Consider the following 20004-nt stretch of genomic DNA (forward strand, 5'->3'; position numbering starts at 1 on the left):
TCAGACTAAGCTATAAGATTGTGTACAGGTAACTGCGGACTCCCATCAGCGGACTATTTTTTTTTTTTTTAAAGAAACTTATTTTTATTTATTTATTTGGCTGCTCCCAGTCTTAGTTGCAGCACGTGGGATTTTTAGTGGATGCATGTGGGATCTAGTTCCCTGACCAGGGATCGAACCCAGGCCCCCGCATTGGGAGCTCTGAGTCTCAATCACTGGACCACCAGGGAAGCCCTCATCAGTGGACTATTATTCAGCCAACAAAGAGAATGTTTAAAAGTACTCAAAGATACGGAAAAATGCCTTCATTATAATAAATGAAAAATAGGAAAAATTTCACTATGATTCTCAACTGATGAAATCTACATACAAATAGGCAAAAATACATCCAAAGTCAAAAGACAAATACAACTAAAATCAATGACAAAAGCTGGTGATCCAGTGGTTAGGGCTCTGCTCGCACTGCCAAGGGTTCGGGTTCAATCCCTGATCTGGGGACTAAGATCCTGCAAGCTGTTCAGCTTAGCCAAAAAAAACGAAAAGATGCGAACCCAGGCATCCAGCAACAGGGGTCTGGCTGAACAAAAGGGGATGTATCCATAGGGAGGAATACCATGGCCACAGAACAACTGAGGCAGCTATAAACATAGACTATTTCCCAAACACAGTGAGAACTAGAAACAAAACAAACCCACCAAGGTACAGATGGGGCTAACAGTTGTATTCTATCTTTGGTATGAAAATAAGGTGCACACAGACACACATGTCTACACAGGCTTGCATCTAGAAAGACAGGATGCTTCTGGAGAGTAGAATTCAAAGGGTAAAAGTCAAGAATGAGAGGGAGATTCATCGTACACAGTTTTCAATTTGTACCCACTGAATTTCAATGATTTGCATGTACAACATGTTCAAAAACTAGTTAATATAAAACAAAAATGATATTCCTCATCAACAACTGGCAGGAGACACATCAAAACACTAATAGTCGTGGGATTATCAGGGACTTGTTTCCTTTTTTATGCTTTTCTTCTATGCACTCAAAGACAACTTCTGTGTCCCCACACACACTTGGCGGTGGTTTAGTCACTCAGTTGTATCCGACTCTTGTGATCCCATGGACTGTAACCTGCCAGGCTCCTCTGTCCATCAGATTCTCCAGGTAAGAATACCGGAGTGGGTTGCCATTTCCTTCTCCAGAGGATCTTCCTGACTCAAGAATTGAACCCAGGTCTCCTGCATTGCAGGTAGGCAAGGATTTTATTTTAAAGGTGGGCAGTAGAGAATCTCCCAACCCCCTTAAAAAAAGAAACCATATAAATGGAATACAAACATAGTCAGTGGAAACCTACCTGCATTTTAAGCAGATAATATAATCACAGTGAAGGGGGAGAAAAAGAAGTGATCTGAGTAAGCTGAGCACAGTATTTTGGCCATATACCCAAATGTCAGTTAAGCAGGATTGCTTTTTGCAATGGTATGAGTGACAGTTCTCAAATTACTTTTTGTATGTTACAGGATTGAGCAAATGAGTAAATATACAGGGTAACCGAGCCAGCTTTCTCTTCGTTAGAAATTAATAATCTCTCTTTATTATTTAGTTTCAAATATGGACAGGCAGGCAGAAGACTAGACAAGCCTTGCAGTGTTGGGCTGAAAGTGGAACTATCAGTTTGCACTCACTGGTTTGTTAAATGGATGGATCAGTGTACACACGTGTATATATATATACTCTATCACATGAAAAATATGGAAAGACAAGATAGGTATCGAACATATGTCTGTAAGTGCACATGTGTGCATGTTCTAAGTCGCTTCAGTCATGTCTGATTCGGCGACCCTATGGACTGTAGCCTGCCAGGCTCCTCTGTCCATGGGGATTCTCCAGGCAAATATACTGGAGCGGGTTGCCATGCCCTCCTCCAGGGGATTTTCCTGACCCAGGAATGTGCACTCATACACACACACACACACACACACACACACACACACACACACTTATTTCCTGTCTCAGTCAGCTGAGAGGACTTGGAAGCAGTGACACTCCAGATACAATGAGTACACCAGGAGCACAGATCTTGGTTCCTAAATCCTACTAGACAGTTAAAAGGAATCAGGACTCCCTGGAGAAATGGCTGGTTCCAGGATGTGGCTAGGAAAGTGTATGCAAGCTGGGACACAAAGTAAAGAAGCGCCAAAAGAATGATGGGACACACCAAAATACAGGAGCCAGCCAGAAGAGACTTCCACAAGCACAGTCAGGGACAGCTTGTGCATCAGAGGAATAGTGATGATGGTTCAGTGAATGAAATAAGAATCCGTGAGTTCACACTGATACAAATGAAAGAATAAATAAATGGAGAAGAAAAGAAAGCTCTTCCTTTTAGTAGAATGCCAATTAATAAACGGAGAAAGGGGATTTCTCTGGTGGTCCAGTGGCTAAGACTCTGTGCTCCCAATGGAGGGGCACGGGATCGATCCTTGGTCAGGGAACTCGATTCCACATGTTGCAACTAAAACTCGGCAGAGCCAAATAAATTAATTAAAAAAAAAAAACAAAAAAAAACAGAGAAGGGACATTGGAATCAGAAAAATCACCATTTTCCAAGTCACAGTAATAGCTGATTTAAGCAAGACTGATTAATGGATGCTGTAAGTACTGGGTATAAGTTTGATGGGACAGGACATTTATATAGTGTCAATGTAAATCACAAATTCCTTGTTAATTTCAAAGGGAAAAATAATAACTTTATAATGAAGAAACCTGGTGGACAGTTCCTTAACTGACTGACTGGGATCAAATGTAATCATCATCGCTCATGGGACAAACTGACATTTCATGACTCCTGACATGATCCACACAAAGGGCACTTCATCTCTGTGCTGTTTCTGCCAAAAATGCATAATCTGAATCTTATCATGAGGAAATATAGATGACCCAACTGAGGGACATCCTACAAAGCAGTTGGTCTGCAATCCTAAAAAATGTCAAGGTCATAAAAGAAAGACTGAGAAATCGTTACTGATTAAAGGAGACTAAAGATATGACAACCAAACACAACGCAAGGTCCTAGACTGGCATCCTGAGTCTGGGGTAAAAAGAACATTATAAGGACAAATGAAAAACTCTGAGTAAGTACAGATAACAATATTGTTTGGACATTAAATTTCCTGATCTTGAGAACATACTGTGGTTACATCAAAGAATGTTCTTGCTCTTAGAAAATATACACTATAAATGACAAACCAAATGGGACAAAATGTTAACAACTGCTGAGGCTTGGTAAAAGGAATGAGGGAGTGCTTATTCACACTAGTCTTACAAGTGTGAATTACATCTAAAACTTACCAAAAAGTAAAAGAAAAAAAGATTACACTTCAAGCAAAATTTAAGTTCCCCTCCCCCAATTTTAAATTACCACCATACCCCAAAATGTATTTTCAGAGAAGACAGCAGAATTTCCTTGCTCCTTCTGTACAGAGCACTCCTGGGACAATGTAGAAGGTTCTAGATCACAGAGTCCCACCTACTAAAGAGCTCTCAAAGCCCCAGGTACACTGGCACACAGAGAAGAGGAGAGGTGGGGAAGCACAGGGAGGCGGCAGAGGCAGGAGCCCCGGGGGAAGGCAGGGCCCACCAGGCTCACCATGCCGGAGCCTCCGCAGTAGTGGCAGTGCTGAACTCTGGTGCCGGGCTCGTTCCCTTTGCCATCACACCGCTCACAGGTGTCAGTGATGTTCACGGTGAACTCCTTGTTGACGCCCTTGGCAGCTTGATTGAACGTCAAGTCCATGATGTACTAGAGAAATCAAGGGACCACTGTTACCGCTCTGAAAGTAAGGGACAGTGCTAGCTAGGAGATTACAGTTACTGTTTCTTTTAAAGACTCTATTTTTTAAAGCAGTTTTAAGTTTAAAAAATGGAGAGGGAGGTAGAGATTTCTCTCACACCTTTGCCCCCACACGTGCACAGCCTGCCTACCCTGTAATCAACATCACTCACCAGAATGATACATTTTTTTTTTTTTTTTATCAAGGATGAACCTACACTGACACAGCATGACCATCCAAAGCCCACAGTTTACATTAGGGTTCACTCTTGGTGCTGGATATTCTATGGGTCTGAACAAGTGTATAATAACAAACATCCTCCTCATAGAATCATGCAAAGTATTTTCACTGTCCTAAAAATCCTATTCATGGCTCCACCAATTCATCTGTTCCCCTAGTTACTTTTACTTTCTAACTTGTACTCTGTCAAGTTAAGAACAGATGGGACTCAACTGATTCTGCTCTACTCCTCACGATTTTCAACAGATAATACCTGTTGTGTAAATGAAAATGTGCTTTTCAACAAACTGAAAATGTTCACAGATAATATCTGCACATGTTCCTAACAGTTCAAATGATCCACAATCATAACTTACATCATAAAACACTTCCCCCCACCCTTGGGTTCTCTTCTGATAATGCCTGAAACAAGACATAAACACGGAAGAGGCAGGACTGGCAGTGCCTCCCTATGGACTGCGTCTCCCAGAATAACGAGACAGGCTCTCCATAAAATAATCACTAACTACAGACTCTCAGAGCCATGGGGCTGCCCTGATTAAGCAACTAAGAATACAGTAGAACTGAATGTACACATTATTAATGGTTTTTCAAATACTGGAACCACTTCCTACAAAGATGGCTGCCTCCAAATCACTCCATTTAAGCTGCTTTATCTTTTTCTTTGAGAAACAGAAACTACTAAAAAAATCACACTTAGCAGCTGAAATTTGAACAATTCTTCAAAATGAGGGGCTTACCTCCTGAGGCTGATTGAACACACTCTGAAAATCGCCAAAAGAGGAGGATGAGAACTCCCCAAAGATCTTCCTGAAGAGCTCCTCTGGGTCAACCGTGGGACCGCCTTTCCAGTAGCTCTGCCCTGAGCTGCCGGCCCCGGGATCGAAGCCAGCAGAGCCGTAGGTGTCATACTGCTTCCTCTTCACTTCATCGCTCAGGACCTGCCGAGAAGAGCCCGGCAGTCAGTGCCCCCGAGGCCCCGGGGCCCCGGGCATGGACATCAAGTACAGACGGTGGTGGCGGCCTATCGACATTAAGCGTCCTGATCCTGTCAAGCGCACTGAGGCTATGGAGATGATGCTCCTGCCCTTAGAGCACGCACAGAAGCGCTTAGGAACAGAGAGAACACATCTGTGACTTACCCTCAAATGGTCGGAGGCAGGGCAGGGGATGCACACACACACACAGCTGATACACGACACCCTACATATCCCCTTCCCCTTCAGCACGGCTGAGTCTGAGAAGGAGGTCCGCTCTCATTTAACTCTGCACTTGTTCAGCAGCTGTTTCACACCCTCTTCGCTCTCAGATGACATTTTACACTCCTCTAGGGCAGTGGTGGTTTCTGCTTTTATAACATCCACCATCCCTATGAGGGGGAGGTCACTGAACAGGCATGGAACTGTTTAATCTGACAAGAAGGTCCCAGACCCAGCTAAAATCCCAGTGACTGGGACTGGGAATACGGATTATTGGGTTCTGTTCTTTGTTGAGATTTCTAGTGAGATCTCATGTGAGCATTTTGGAACTGTGAAGTTTGTTTTTTTTTCCCCTTCAACAAGGTGATCTGGAGGGGGACATGGCCTTCCCACTGAACCTTCTCACGTCAGGTTGCCAGTGCAACACGCTCTGACCCACGCACACAGCTGAATGACAGGGACTGCACACACTGGTGGGCCGTGTTACCTCATAGGCCTCTGCCAGCTGGGAGAACTTCTCCTTGGCTTTGGGATCATCCTTATTCGTGTCTGGGTGATATTTCTTGGCAAGCTAAGGGAGGAAACGGTCAATTAGTATGGACACAAGATGATCACTAAAACTGAACCCCAGACACCAGTCACACCTCACCTCCTTTGTAGCAGTTATCAGACTTCACAACAGCAATTCTTAAGACAAGATTTAAAACTAAATCATCCCTAACTAGATGTTTATGATGATCATCTCATAGTGTATACAAATGTTGAATCATTGTTGTACACCTGATACTAATATGTCAACTACCCCTCAATAAAAACAAACTAAAAGCGAAACCCACACAGCCAGAATTAAGAACATACACTTCATGAACTGTGCTCAGTTTTCAATTCTGATCAAAAGTTTATTACAAAATGGCAAACTGAGTTTTGGGAAAGGGAAAGAAAGAAAACTCTCTCTTCAACTCTGAGATGTGTATATGGTTTTCAACTGCAACAAATCTCTCAACAGAAATAACAACTAATTCTTTAGAACTTGGGGCCCTTTGTGAGAGATGCCAAAGAGTAAATCTGATTAGACTATCATCTACGTAAAAAGAGGGAAATAACTGGATAGATACATCTGCTGTATAAATTAGTTTTGGAAGAGCAGACACTAAGCTGGAAAGGCTGACTGCTACAGAGGGGAGGGGATGGATGGGAAAGAGAGGTCTTCTCACTGCACACTCCTCTGTACTTTCTGAATTCAGAACAAGGGGAATGCATTACCTATTCAAAACACAGATTTCAATATTAAAAATCCAAACACGATCCTAACTTGGCTATCCAGAGTACACAGGAGACCTGAGCAGCTCTAACACAAAGGTTTCCTCCTGGCCACGCTGAGCAGTGCTGTGCAACACCTTTGCAGGTGCTGACTCTCTGCTGCAGCTTACTGATGCCTTCCCAGTGGGTTTCCCTGGTGTGAGGGCAAGGAGGGCTCAGAGTCCTGAAGCCAAAAGGAACTGTGGGGACGGCCGGCCCCATCCCTGCCCACAGCTGGCTGCTCACTCTGCACCCGAGACACTGGTCCTCACACCAACATGTGATAGAAGCACGGCAGAGGCTCGGCCGGAAGGGAGCTCTGAAGGCAACAAAGTAGATCACGGTAGGTCGCAAGCCTGGTTCCAGGCCAAGGTAAGAAATGCTGATGCGCTTGAGATCAAAGAAAGGCCCTTTGCACTCAGAAAGACCTGCATTTTAGTCTCCTAAATGCCACTGATTGGCTGTGAGGCCTCGGCAGCATGTCATAACCTAGCCAAGTCTTCTGCCTTGAGGATTAAATGATGTAAACATGAAAAGTTTTTATCAAGGTCCAACCCCAGCATATGCTCCATAAAGCATAAAGTATGCTCCATAAAGCCTACTTTCTAAATTTTCGGTTTCAAATTACACAACTTTACCCAATTTTTTAATTTTCACACCTAAAAACTTGGATGGTTTCTACTCTCTCTTAAACGAAATCTCTAGTACGTGCTAAGGGCCTCACATGTCCCAATAAGTTGGTCCCAGTCTCCATCTCGCCAATCTTCACCTACCTTTGCCACCAGGTACCTGACCTTCCAGCTCAAAAGGAGAGACAAGCTATTTACTCTCCCAAGACGGAAAAGCTAATCAAAACCACAGTGAGATATCACTTCACACCTGCTAAGGTGGCTTGAATCAAAAAGACAGGCTCTTTGAGGAAGATGCAGTCGCCTCTGCAGCGGAGCTCGGTGCCACCTGCTCCTGCTCCTGACACCACTGTTCACTCTGGCCGAGGAACAAGACAGTCAGGAAGCCGTGCCGCACTATGGCCTTTAAAGATACCGGCAAGACTCCCGTAGGGCCGGTGGTGGCCATTCGCCGGATTAGGATCACCCACACCAGCCGCAACGTGAAGTCTCTGGAGAAGGTGTGTGCTGATCTGATCAGAGGCGAGAAGGAAAAGAATCTCTAAGTGAAAGGACCTGTTTGGATGCCTACCAAGACTCTGAGAATAACTACAAGGAAAACTCCTTGCAGTGAAGGTTCTAAGACTTGGGATCGATTGCAGATGAGGATCCACAAGCAACTCATCGACCTGCACAGTGTCAAGCAGATCACTTCCATCAGCATTGAGCCAGGAGGCAAGGTGGAAATCACCACTGCCGATGCCTATTACCACCTTTTTAATAAACCAATAATCAGTTGTTTAAAAAAAAAAAAAAAAAGATAAGTATTGGCGAGGACGCAGAAAAATCAGAACCCTCACACACTGTGGGTGAAAATCCAGAACGGTGCAGCCAGTCTAAAACAGTCTGGCACCAGAAACAAGTCCACACACCAATGGTCAATTAACCTACAACAAAGGAGGCAAGACTATACAATGGAGAAAAGACAGTCTCTTCAATAAGTGGTGCTGGGAAAACTGGACAGCTATGTATAAAAGAATAAAATTAGAACACTTTCTAACACCATGAGTGACAGTCGCTCAGTCATGTCCAACTCTTTGAAACCTCATGAACTACAGCCCGCCAGGCTCCTCTGTCCATGGAATTCTCCAGGCAAGAACACTGGAGTGGGTTGCCATTTCCTTCTCCCTCTAACACCATATACAAAAATAAACTCAAAATAGATTAAAGACCTAAATATAAGACTGGATACTATAAAACTCCTAGAGGAAAACATAAGCAGAACACTTTTGACATAAATCACAGCAACATCATATTGGATCCGTATCCCAGAGTAATGGAAAAAAGAACAAAATACATTAATGGGACCAAATTATACCTAAAAGGTTTTGCACAGCAAAGGAAGCTAAAAATGAAGATAACCTACAGAATGGGGGAAAGAGATTAATTTCCAAAATATATTAACAGCTCATATAGCTAGCTCAATATTAGAAAGAAAAAAAAATCCAATCAAAAAATGGGCAGAAGACCCAAATAAACATTTCTCCAAAGAAGACAAACAGATGGCCAAAGGGCACATGAAAAGATGCTCAACATGGCTAATTATTACAGAAATGCAAATCAAAACTACAATAAGGGCTTCGGTCTCCGCGGCAGAAGCAAGACGACCAAGGGAACGTCATCGTTTGGAAAGCGACGGAGTAAGACGCGCACGCTGCGCCGCCGCTGTGGCTCCAAGGCCTACCACCTTCACAAGTCGACTTGTGGCAAGTGTGGCTACCCTGCCAAGCGAAGAGAAAGTATAATTGCAGTGCTAAAGCTAAAAGACCAAATACCACCAGGACTGGTCGAATGAGGCACCTAAAAATTGTATACCCCAGATTCAGGCATGGATTCCGTGACAGAACTGCACCTAAACCCAAGGGAGCAGCTGTTCAGCATCCAGTTCATCTTAAGGATTTCAACTATTAGTCGCGCAATATATGTTCTGGCTTTAAAATAAAAACAAAAAAACTATAGTAAGGTATGATACACTGGGCAGCACGGCCATCATCAAAAATTCTACAAATAAATGTTTGAGAGGGTGTGGAGAATCAGTATCCATCAACTGATGAACAGATAGATAAAACGTAGTATACCCATGCAACAGAATATTTGACCACTAAAAGGAATGAAGTACTACTATCTGTTGCAACGTGGAGGAACCTGGTAAATATTATTCTAAAGTTAAAAAAAAAAGTCACAAAAGTCTACATATTACATGATTTCATTTCTATGAAGTGTCCAGAATAGGCAAATCCCTAGAGACAGGAAGTAGGTTAGCGATTTAAAAGACAGAAGAGAGAGGAGAATGGGGAATAAGGGCTTATGGCGTGAGGTTTCTTTTCGAGGTGCTGAAAGTGTTCTCAAATTGATTGCAGTGCTGCTTATACAACTCTTTGAATAAACTAAAGACCAGTGAGTTCTACCCATTAAAAAAAGAGAAAGAGAGAGAGAGAGTGGAGAGAATAGCTACTCAAGCCATAAGCTGTTAGGTTTGGTCTTGATCAGTACTTGGTTCACAAATATTAGGCTTAGCCAAAGTTTTTATTTCCCCACCAAAAAAATTTTTAAAAGAAAGAAAAAAAAATCAAGACTCATAGCAAATTTACATAAAAATAATTTTAAAAACTTCTCTTCTTTCTGGCCACACTGTGCACAGCTTGTGGAATCTCAGATCCCCAAGCAGGGATTGAACCCAGGCCACGGCAGTAAAAGCTTGGAATCCCAACCACCAGACCACCAGGGAACTCCAAGTAACTTTTAAAATTTAAATTGTATTTATTAACCTTATTAAACTAATCTTCTTTATTCTGACATTATGGCTTCCCTAGGTTTTATGGTATTAAGGTGCTCTTTCTTCCATCAAATGATATTAACAGATTGTACCTAATTATTTTTAACATCTGTATTAGGCAAAATACAAAAGATAGCATTCCTACATTGGCACCCTTGCTCTTTAGTTTTTTTAAATTTTTATTGTGTTGATCAGAGCAAAAGTGTAGAAACCACAGATTGAGATACCTCACAGGCCACTTCACCAATCAGCCCAACACATTCTGGGATATGATGATGGGAGTTTCACACTTTTTGAGTTTAAAAAAAAATACTAATTCTAAATTCATAAACTTGTATCTGAATGCAAAGAATGAGTATCTAAAATTTAGACGACCACATCTACCGATTCAGAAGACACAGAATAGACTTAAATACAAAAATAGCCATGGAAAAATATTAAAAGAAAATCTCTGGTTCTGAGTCTCCATTTCCTGAAACATTAACCAGCGTGGCCACAGGCACTGAGAAACATGATCTAGCAAAGCCAGCTTTATCAGCCAGCACACAACCCACATGTATGGGCGCATGCACTGCATGGCTCAAGGTCACCCTAGATCCACACCATCGTTTCTACAGTCTCGGCTCTAAAATCTGGCTTCTACACAGACCTGGTAATAGGCTTTCTTGATCTCCTTCTGGCTGGCGTTCCGGGGCACTCCTAGTATCTGGTAATAATCTTCTTTAGCCAAATGGGTGCTCGTGTGGAAGGAGGCAGTACAAACAAAAGGGTACCGTTTTACTCCTGAAAAAGAAAAAAGGAAAGAAAATCACTCTGGGAACGTACTCAACAAATGGAAATTGCGAGTAAGCAACCAGCCAGGCCACACCTATGAAGGAGCAGAGGTAGGTCACAGCTTTTGGAGGCTGTTCTCCTCCAAGCCTTCTGGAGACCATACTCACTGCACCTCAGAAACAGCTAAAGGGACTTCCCTGGTGGTCCAGTGGGTAAGAATCCACCTGCCAATGCAGGGGACATGGGTTTGATACCTGGTCCAGGAAGATCCCACACGCCGTGGTGCAACTAAGCCTGTGAGCCACAAGTACCGAGCCCACAGGCTCTAGGGTCTGTGCTCCATAACGAGAAGCCACTGCAAGAAGCCTGAGTGCAGCAACAGACACCCGGCGCAGCCAAAACCAAAACCAAATCCGGCTAAACCCAGAGTATACGGAAAATACAAAAATCAGAGTGTGGGGTGTGTCTAGTCCTGCTGGACTACACAAGGGCTGCAGCCTCATTACCTCTCCAGAGATGGGGGCTGCACCTGGGGATGACTGAAAATCGACTTCACTCTCCTGTTACACAGCCGGCAGAGCACTTGCCACATCCCAGGTGCTGGCAGAGACCTCATCTCACTTAAAGCTCAAGAGCTCCCCAGGTTCTCTCCCGCCACCGTGCAACCCTGAACATCTGCTTACAGGGTAGTTTTCAGAGTGTGGTCCCTGAACTAGCAGCATCATCGGCCTCCTGGAAATGTACATTTTTCAGGCACCACCCAAACCTGAATCCAAACCTCTGGAGGTAGGGTCCAACAAGCCGTGTCTAACAAGCCCTCCAGGGGACGATTCTGCTACACACTGTTTGAGAACTGCTGGGCTAAAGAAATGGTTCTTGGTCTTCAGCATCACAGATCTCTTTAAGAGCATCTGATAAAAGCACTGACCCCTCCCCTAGAAACAGTCAATACATATATACAGACGCACAAGGTTAAACAACCTTGTGCCAGAACCTTTGTTGACCCCAGAGCACGTCAGAGCACATGGCAGCCCCACCTCCACGCCCTGCCTTCCTTTCAGGCCTCTTGCATCAGCAGCAGGGAGGAGGCTGATGCGACACAGCTACTCAACCTCCCTCTACTCTACCGACCTGTCACCAAGTGAAGGTGGGGGAGCCGCTCTACAACCTGCCTCCTAACCCCCAACCCATCCTGTGACAACTGAAGATGGGGAAGGCGGGGCTGGGGGGTTGCGGAACAGGCCAAGTTAAGGCGGAGGGGACGGCCAAGAAAGAGAATGAGGACCAGGAGGCAGCTCCAGGTTTTTAAGTCAAAGGTTCCCCTGCCAGAGATTCAGCACTCATTCAGCAAACATGCCTGCCAGGCACTGGGCTCCTTGCAGCAGACAGCAGCAAATCACGCCAAAGGTCCTGCCCTCTGGGAGCTTGCATTCATTCATGATCTCAACACTGGACTAGGCACTGAGGACACAGACTGAGTGAAAGACTCAAAGCCAGTGCCCTTAAGGAGCTTCCAACCCAGCAGGGGCGTGTGGGAAGCAGTGTGAGAAGGGATGTTAGTGCACAGGGACGCAGAGTGAGAACTCACAACAGTATCCCCTAACCAGGGCCTCTCAACCTCCACACTGTTGAAGATGGGAGGATCAGATTCCCTGCTGGGGGGTGGGGGTGCTGTTAAGGGCTGAATTCTGTCCCCCGCCCAAATTCATATGCTGAAGTCCTAACACTCAGCACCTCAGAACGTGACTGTATTTGGAAACAGGGATCTTTAAAGAGGACCCTAACAAAAGTCTCGGACTACAGCCTTCAGAACTGTGAAAAAAGTAACCTATCTTTTTCAGCCACTTATTCTCTGGTACTTTCTTATTGCTGCCCCGTGTATTTATTTATATCCTAACATACCTATGTGCTTACTGGAGGATGTGTTAGCAGGATCCTCAGCTACCTAGTTACCAGGAGCACCTCCTAGTCTCAAACAGGTAACTAAAACTCCAGACACTGCCAGTTGCCCCCTGGAGGGCAGAATCACCCGCAGCTGAAAACCAGCACAACCCAGTCTCAGAAGTTTCAGTGAAGGTCTTCTAAGGCAGCTGCTGTTAAGCTGCAGAAATTAATTTGGCTAAGGAGGGCTGGAATCCATCCAGATTTACGCCTGCAGTCCTGGCGTTGTTTGCAATAGCATTCTCATTCGCTTTCAAAAGTTCTCCCTTTGGCAATTACGTCATGTGATCACCTTTGGTTTGGAGGGAGAAAGTCCTTGTGCAACTGCAGGTGCTACGACAGGACTAGAGACTCAAGTAAGTGTGTGTGGAGGTGGGGTAGGGTAGAGGGGTGGTTAGAGATGATGATGAAAATGATAGGTGCTGGGAATAAACAGAAGGGCCTCTGAGTATGTTAGTTGTTGCTGTTGTTCAGTGGCTAAATCGTGTCCGACTTTTTGTGACCCCATGGACTGCAGTACACCAGTCTTCCCTATCCTTCACTATCTCCCCAAATTTGCTCAAATTCACATCCATCGAGTCAGTGATGCTAAAGTTTGGATTTTATCCTGAGGACAACAGGGAGCTACTGCAAGTCTTAAACAGAGACTTGATCAGATTTGCATAAAAAAGAACTCTCAAACCATTAACAACAAGGACTGGGAAACTACTTAAAATCTGTGTAGGCAAAAAAGACAGCCAAGGGTATTGAGCATATCCAGGAAAGGTGCCAAGATTAAGGATAATCAGACAAGAGAACAAGTCGCTCAGTCATGTCTGACTCTTTGCGACCCCATGGTCGCAGCACACCAGGCCTTCCTGTGCATCACCAACTCCCAGAGTTTCCTCAAACTCATGTCCATTGAGTTGGTGATGTCATCCAACTATCTTATCCTCTGTTGTCCCCTTCTCCTCCCACCTTATCTTTCCCAGCATCAGGGTCTTTTCCAATGAGTCAGCTCTTCGCATCAGGTGGCCAAAGTATTGGAGTTTCAGCATCAGTCCTTCCAATGAATATTCAGGGCCGATTTCCTTTAGGATGGACTGGTTGGATCTCCTTGCAGTCCAGGGACTCTCAAGAGTCTTCTCCAACACCACAGTTCAAAAGTATCAATTCTTCGGTGCTCAGCTTTCTTTATAGTCCAACTCTCACATCCATACATGACCACTGGAAAAACCATAGTTTTGACTAGACGGACCTCTGTTGGCACAGTAATGTTTCTGCTTTTTAATATGCTGTCTAGGCTGGTCATAACTTTTCTTCCAAGGAGCAAGCATCTTTTAATTTCATGGCTGCAGTCACCATTGACAGTGATTTTGGAGCCCAAGAAAATAAAGTCTGTCACTGTTTCCACTGTTGCCCCATCTATTTGCCATGAAGTGATGGGACCAGATGCCATGATCTTAGCTTTCTGAATGTTGAGTTTCAAGCCAACTTTTTCACTCTCCTGTTTCACTTTCATTAAGAGGCTCTTTAGTTATTCTTCACATTCCGCCACAAGGGTGCTGTCATCTGCATATCTGAGGTTATTGATATTTCTCCCGGCAATCTTGATTACAGCTTGTGCTTCATCCAGTCCAGCATTTCTCATGACGTACTTTGCATATACGTTAAATAAGCAGGGTGACAATATACAGCCTTGACATACTCCTTTCCAGATTTGGAACCAGTCTGTTGTTCCATCTCCAGTTCTAACTGTTGCTTCCTGACCTGCATACAGATTTCTCAGGAGGCAGGTCAGGTGGTCTGGTATTCCCATCTCTTTTAAGAATTTTCAACAGTTTGTTGTGATCCACACAGTCACAGGCTTTGGCATAGTCAATAAAGCGATGTTTCTCTGGAACTCTCTCACTTTTTCAATGATCCAATGGATGTTGGCAATTTGACCTCTGGTTCCTCTGCCTTTTCTAAATCCAGCTTGAACATCTGGAAGTTCACGGTTCATGTACTGTTGAAGCCTGGCTTGGAGAATTTTGAGCATTACTTTGCTAGTGTGTGAGATGAGTGCAATTGTGTGGTAGTTTGAGCATTCTTTGGCATTGCCTTTCTTAGAGATTGGAATGAAAACTGACCTTTTCCAGTCCTGTGGCCACTGCTGAGTTTTCCAAATGTGCTGGCATATTGAGTGCAGCACTTTCACAGCATCATCTTTTAGGACTTGAAATAGCCCAACTGGAATTCCATCACCTCCACTAGGTTTGTTCATAGTGATGCTTCCTAAGGCCCACTTGACTTCACATTCCAGAATGTCTGGCTCTAGGTCAGTGATCACACCATTATGATTATCTGGTTCGTGAAGATCTTTTTTGTATAGTTATGTGTATTCCTGCCACCTCTTCTTAGTATCTTCTGCTTCTATTAGGTCCATACCATTTCTGTCCTTTATTAAGCTCATCTTTGCATGAAATGTTCCCTTGGTATCTCTGATTTTCTTGAAGAAATCTCTAGTCTTTCCCATTCTACTGTTTTCCTCTATTTCTTTGCATTGATCACTGAAGAAGGTTTTCTTAAATATCTCGTTATTCTTTGGAACTCTGCATTCAAATGGGTATATCTTTCCTTTACTCCTTTGCCTTTCACTTCTCTTCTTTTCACAGCTATTTGTAAGGCCTCCTCAGACAGCCATTTTGTCTTTTTGCATTTCTTTTTCTTGGGGATGGTCTTGATCCCTGCCTCCTGTACAATGTCATGGACCTCCGTCCATAGTTCTTCAGGCACTCTATCAGATCTGATCCCTTGAATCTATTTCTTACTTCCATTGTATAGTCATAAGGGATTTGATTTAGGTCATACCTGAAAGGTCTAATGGTCTTCTCTACTTTCTTCAATTTAAGTCTGAATTTGGCAATGAGTTCATGATCTGAGCCACAGTCAGCTCCTGGTATTGTTTTTGCTGACTGTATAGAGCTTCTCCATCTTTGGCTGCAAAGAATATAATCAATCTGATTTTGGTGTTGACCATCTGGTGATCTCCATGTGTTGAGTCATCTCTCGTGTGGTTGGAGGAGGGTGTCTGCTATGACCAGTCCGTTCTCTTGGCAAAACTCCACTAGCCTTTGCCCTGCTTCATTCTGTACTCCAAGGCCAAATTTGCCTGTTACTCCAGGTATTTCTTGACTTCCTACTTTTGCATTCCAGTCCTCTATAATGAAAAGGACATCTTTTTTTGGGTGTTAGTTCTAGAAGGTCTTGTAGGTCTTCATAGAACTGTTCAACTTCAGCTTCTTCAGCATTACTGGTCAGGAATAGACTTGGATTACTGTGATATTGAATGGTTTTCCTTGGAAACAAAACAGAGATCATTCTGTCATTTTTGAGATTGCATCCAAGTACTGCATTTCAGACTTTTTTTTGACCGTGATGGCTACTCCATTTCTTCTAAGGGATTCTTGCCCACAGTAGTAGATATAATGGTCATCTGAGTTAAATTCACCATTTCAGTTCATTTTAGTTTGCTGATTCCTAAAATATTGATGTTCCATCTCCTGTTTGACCATTTCCAATTTGCCTTGATTTATGGAGAAGGCAATGGCAACCCACTCCAGTACTCTTGCCTGGAGAATCCCAGGGATGGAGGAGCCTGGTGGGCTGCGGTCTATGGGGTCACACAGAGTCAGACACAACTGAAGTGACTTAGCAGCAGCAGCAGCAGCGTGGACCTAACATTCCGGGTTCCTATGCAACATTGCTCTTTACAGCATTGGACTTTACTTCCATCACCAGTCACAACCACAACTGGTGTTGCTTTGGCTCCATCTCATTCTTTCTCAAGTTAGTTCTCCACTGATCTCCAGTAGCATATTGGGCACCTACTGACCTGGGGAGTTCATTTTTCAGTGTCCTACCTTTTTGCCTTCTCATACTGTTCATGGGGTTCTCAAGGCAAGAATACTGGTTTGCCATTACAAATCAGAAGCAGGAAGCGGATCCATATTTTCTGGATCCCCCCCACCCCGACTCACCCTAGATTTTCTAAAATATGAAAAGCAGACAGTGAGGGAGCAGCAGGTACCACTTTCTTTGGTCATATTTGAGAAAAAATAGCAGAGCTAGTGTCTGAGCATTTCGCTTCACTGCAGGGGTGAGGGGTTACCTTGACCCACCCTGCCTCTTCCCCCCATCCCCCTTTAATCCAGAAGGCAGAGGTCGGTAGTGGCAAAGGTTCTGGAAGCTGCAGGTTCAACATCATGAGGAGACAACTTGGGCTTGGGTTAAGAACAGGAAGACAGTAATGTGTAAAACTGAATATAAAGACAAGTCACATTGAACTAGAAGTTTGATGGCTTCTGACACCATCCCCAAAGCATCAAAGATTAGCAATGATATAGCAAGAGTTCACTTAATAGATACATTCCCCACCACCCAAGATATGACCAATAAATGTCTGGACAATTTCAGAACAAGCCAGAACAGGATAAGCCTCCAAAGTCATTCCAAGAATAGCCAACCTTCCACTCTGGGAGAAGGTGTGAGGAAACTACCTTCCACTCTGGGAGAACAAGTCAGATATAAAGTGTTGTTTTAACATCATCTAATTGTACTACTGGATTTGCGATGAGATCGCAGACCAACGTTTGGGAGCTGAGTTGATGCCCTAAGATGTGATAGGTAACAGAGCACCATGAAGGACACTACCTCTCACACATGTTCAACACCTGATACAAAACATGCCCACTGTGGGCACTGGGCTAACTTGAAGAAAAGGACAGCTGACCGCGTAGCTCCTCAGTAATGACCCCATGCCAGGCTCCCATTTAGCGCTTGTCTGCCTCCTTTCACACATACACAATCACCAAAAAAATGTTCTCCGAATGTGTACATATGTGATATGAACAAATTTACCTTCACAGATATCTAAGGAATTATATTTCAGCATAAAGATGCAGGCAAATGCTATTCACAACAACCCTGATATTAGAAAATGTTGGCAAAACCTAAAAATGACCACTTTTGCTCATACTGAGAAATACAGCATGACATCACTTCCAAATCCTGAGGAAACCAGGGCAGACTACTGTGAGGAAATATAGGTAGCAGGAACAGAATAAACAAATGGGATCACCTGACCAAAATCACATCCCATCTCTTTGTTCTCTGCTGTATCTCCAGTACCTAGAACAGAACCTGGCATATGACAAGTCCTCAATAAATACCTATAAACTAAAATATTTTCAATTAAGGAATGATAAGCACAAAAGGATTTAAATAATCCACCCAGGTCTCTCTCTGTCTCTCTCACACACACACACACAACTAGAATCAGTGTTCACTGTACAAGGCAATCACAATTACTGATACATAATGACTGGCTTTTATGTAAGCATTACAAAACTGGATCTTATTGGGACATTATCTTAAGTAAACTACCTTGTCAGGCCCCTCTAATTAATCATCTCTGTAAGTTTATAGATAAATAGCATTTGCACAAATTCTAGGGGACACAAACATCGAGCACAATTCAGGCACATAATTAGTGGTTCAATTTCCTCCTTCCTTATCTCACTATAAAGGACATTGTCCAAACACACAGCATAAGAAACCACCATGGCTAAGCTAAAAAGCTTAATATATGCTAATTCAACATCACCTCCATCAATTACAGAAGCAGCAGGCAAGGAGCAATCCCTTTCTAGTTTTGTGACATTCTACAGGTTAACATCTAAGACTAGGTTTCTTAACCTATAAAACAGAATAACAGTAGGAATTCCCTGGCAGTCCAGTGCTTAGGAGTTCTCACTTTCACTGCAGGGGCCCAGCTCCACTCCTGGTTGGGGGACTAACATCCCACAAGACCACCAACTTGGCCAAATAATAGTAAGTGTTTACCTCATGGAAGCAATCCTTGCCTCATACATAGAGAGTGCTTAGTAAATATTAGTTTGCATTTTTATTGCAATAAGCAACACACTGTGCTCAGTCCCTAAAGTGTCCGACTCTTCCTGACTCCAAGGACTGTAGCCCGCAAGGCTCTGCCCATGGAATTTCCCAGGTACCAATAATGGAGTGGGGTGCCATTTCCTTCTCCATGGGATCTCCCCGACCCAGGGATAGAACCTGCATCTTCTGCACTGGCAGGCCAGATTCTCTACCGCACTGAGCCACCAGGGAAGCCCAATAACCAACATAAAGACCTCTAAAAAACAGTGTGCCCTTCGATCTACATCATGTGGCAGAAGAGACTAAGCTCTGAAAGAACAATTCTAGGTTCGAGACAACTCTCCTTATCTAACTTTATGACCTTGGGCGGGTCAACTCTGCTAGAACCTCAGTTTCCCATTCTTTAAAGTGGGGATGATTATCCCCACCTTGTAGGGCTGTTACCATCAAGAGAGACCAGGTACACAGTGCCTACCGAGCCAAAGAGCCGGTGCTCACCGAATGGCAGTTACCTCTGCCCCGCCGCTACAGGCTAGGAAGTAGAGGGATGAAAAAGGAATTGGGCAGGGGAGCACTAGATGGCGGGAAAGAGGCCTCCAGAAATATTGCCAGAGAGGTGAAGGTTCACGGCCTCGGAGCGTTTCGTCCCCTCCGCTCGAGGCTCCACGCAGCTCTTCCTCCTTCACCGCTTCTGAGCAGCCATTTGGGCCTCTCTGCCTCCTGCCGGCCCACCTCCCCAGAGCGGTTCCGCAAGTAGGTCAGAAGACACACTCCATCCCGCTACCCTCGTAGCTGGAGCGAAGAGAGTCACTCCTTTCCAGGCCTTGGGCGCTAGAGCCTACCCTCACCTGTGAAGCTGACACCGGGTCTCAATGTCAGCAGCGCCCCAGGACCGCGACCTCCCAGGGAAGGCGGGAAGGCGGTGACGCTCAAATTGCGGCCCAGCGACGCCCCCACCACGCCCCCCATGGGCGGCCGGGCCCCTCTCCCCGCTGCAGCCGGCAGCCGCGGGATCCCCACAGCTACCAGCAACCAGCGTGTGGAGCGCCGCGCCGCCATCTTGGCCCGGGGACACTGCGCCTGCGCCACCCGGCTCAAGGCGGCCTCACGAGGACGACGCACGCGCGCGGAGCCGGCGCTTCCGGGGGCGGGGCCTGCTGCGGGCACTCTAGAGGGGAGGGGGAGGAGAAAAAAAAAAACAACCCACTAGCGTTGCGCGTGCGCATCCGCACCCAGTGCGCTTTCTCGGTTGCCGACGCCGAAAAGGTATTTACTCTAAAAAGTGCTAATTGGTAACTTGGCTTAAGAAGACCCTTCATTCTGTGCTGGACGATCAATACTTCACCTTATCTGTGTAAAG

At 44.6% G+C, this 20004-nt stretch overlaps 1 protein-coding gene and 1 pseudogene across 2 annotated transcripts in view; one reads left to right on the forward strand and one right to left on the reverse strand.

Moving 5' to 3' along the window:
* Positions 1–19746, reverse strand: part of DNAJA3 (DnaJ heat shock protein family (Hsp40) member A3) — a 30922-nt gene extending 11176 nt beyond the window's left edge. The window contains exons 1-5 of one of the 2 annotated variants that reach the window (XM_006054876.4): positions 19493–19746; positions 10663–10796; positions 5758–5841; positions 4812–5012; positions 3648–3800 (exon numbers count right to left, since the gene is read on the reverse strand). In XM_006054876.4, the coding sequence (XP_006054938.2) occupies positions 3648–3800; positions 4812–5012; positions 5758–5841; positions 10663–10796; positions 19493–19703 (783 nt within the window). In that variant the 5' untranslated portion in view covers positions 19704–19746. The remainder of the gene's footprint in view (positions 1–3647; positions 3801–4811; positions 5013–5757; positions 5842–10662; positions 10797–19492) is intronic. The other variant, XM_006054877.4, reaches the window with a different exon arrangement.
* On the forward strand, positions 7597–8123 carry LOC102393476 (annotated as a pseudogene).
* Positions 19747–20004: the final 258 nt, after the last annotated feature.

The sequence above is a fragment of the Bubalus bubalis genome, chromosome 24, assembly GCF_019923935.1.
Source record: "Bubalus bubalis isolate 160015118507 breed Murrah chromosome 24, NDDB_SH_1, whole genome shotgun sequence".
Lineage (NCBI taxonomy): Eukaryota > Metazoa > Chordata > Mammalia > Artiodactyla > Bovidae > Bubalus > Bubalus bubalis.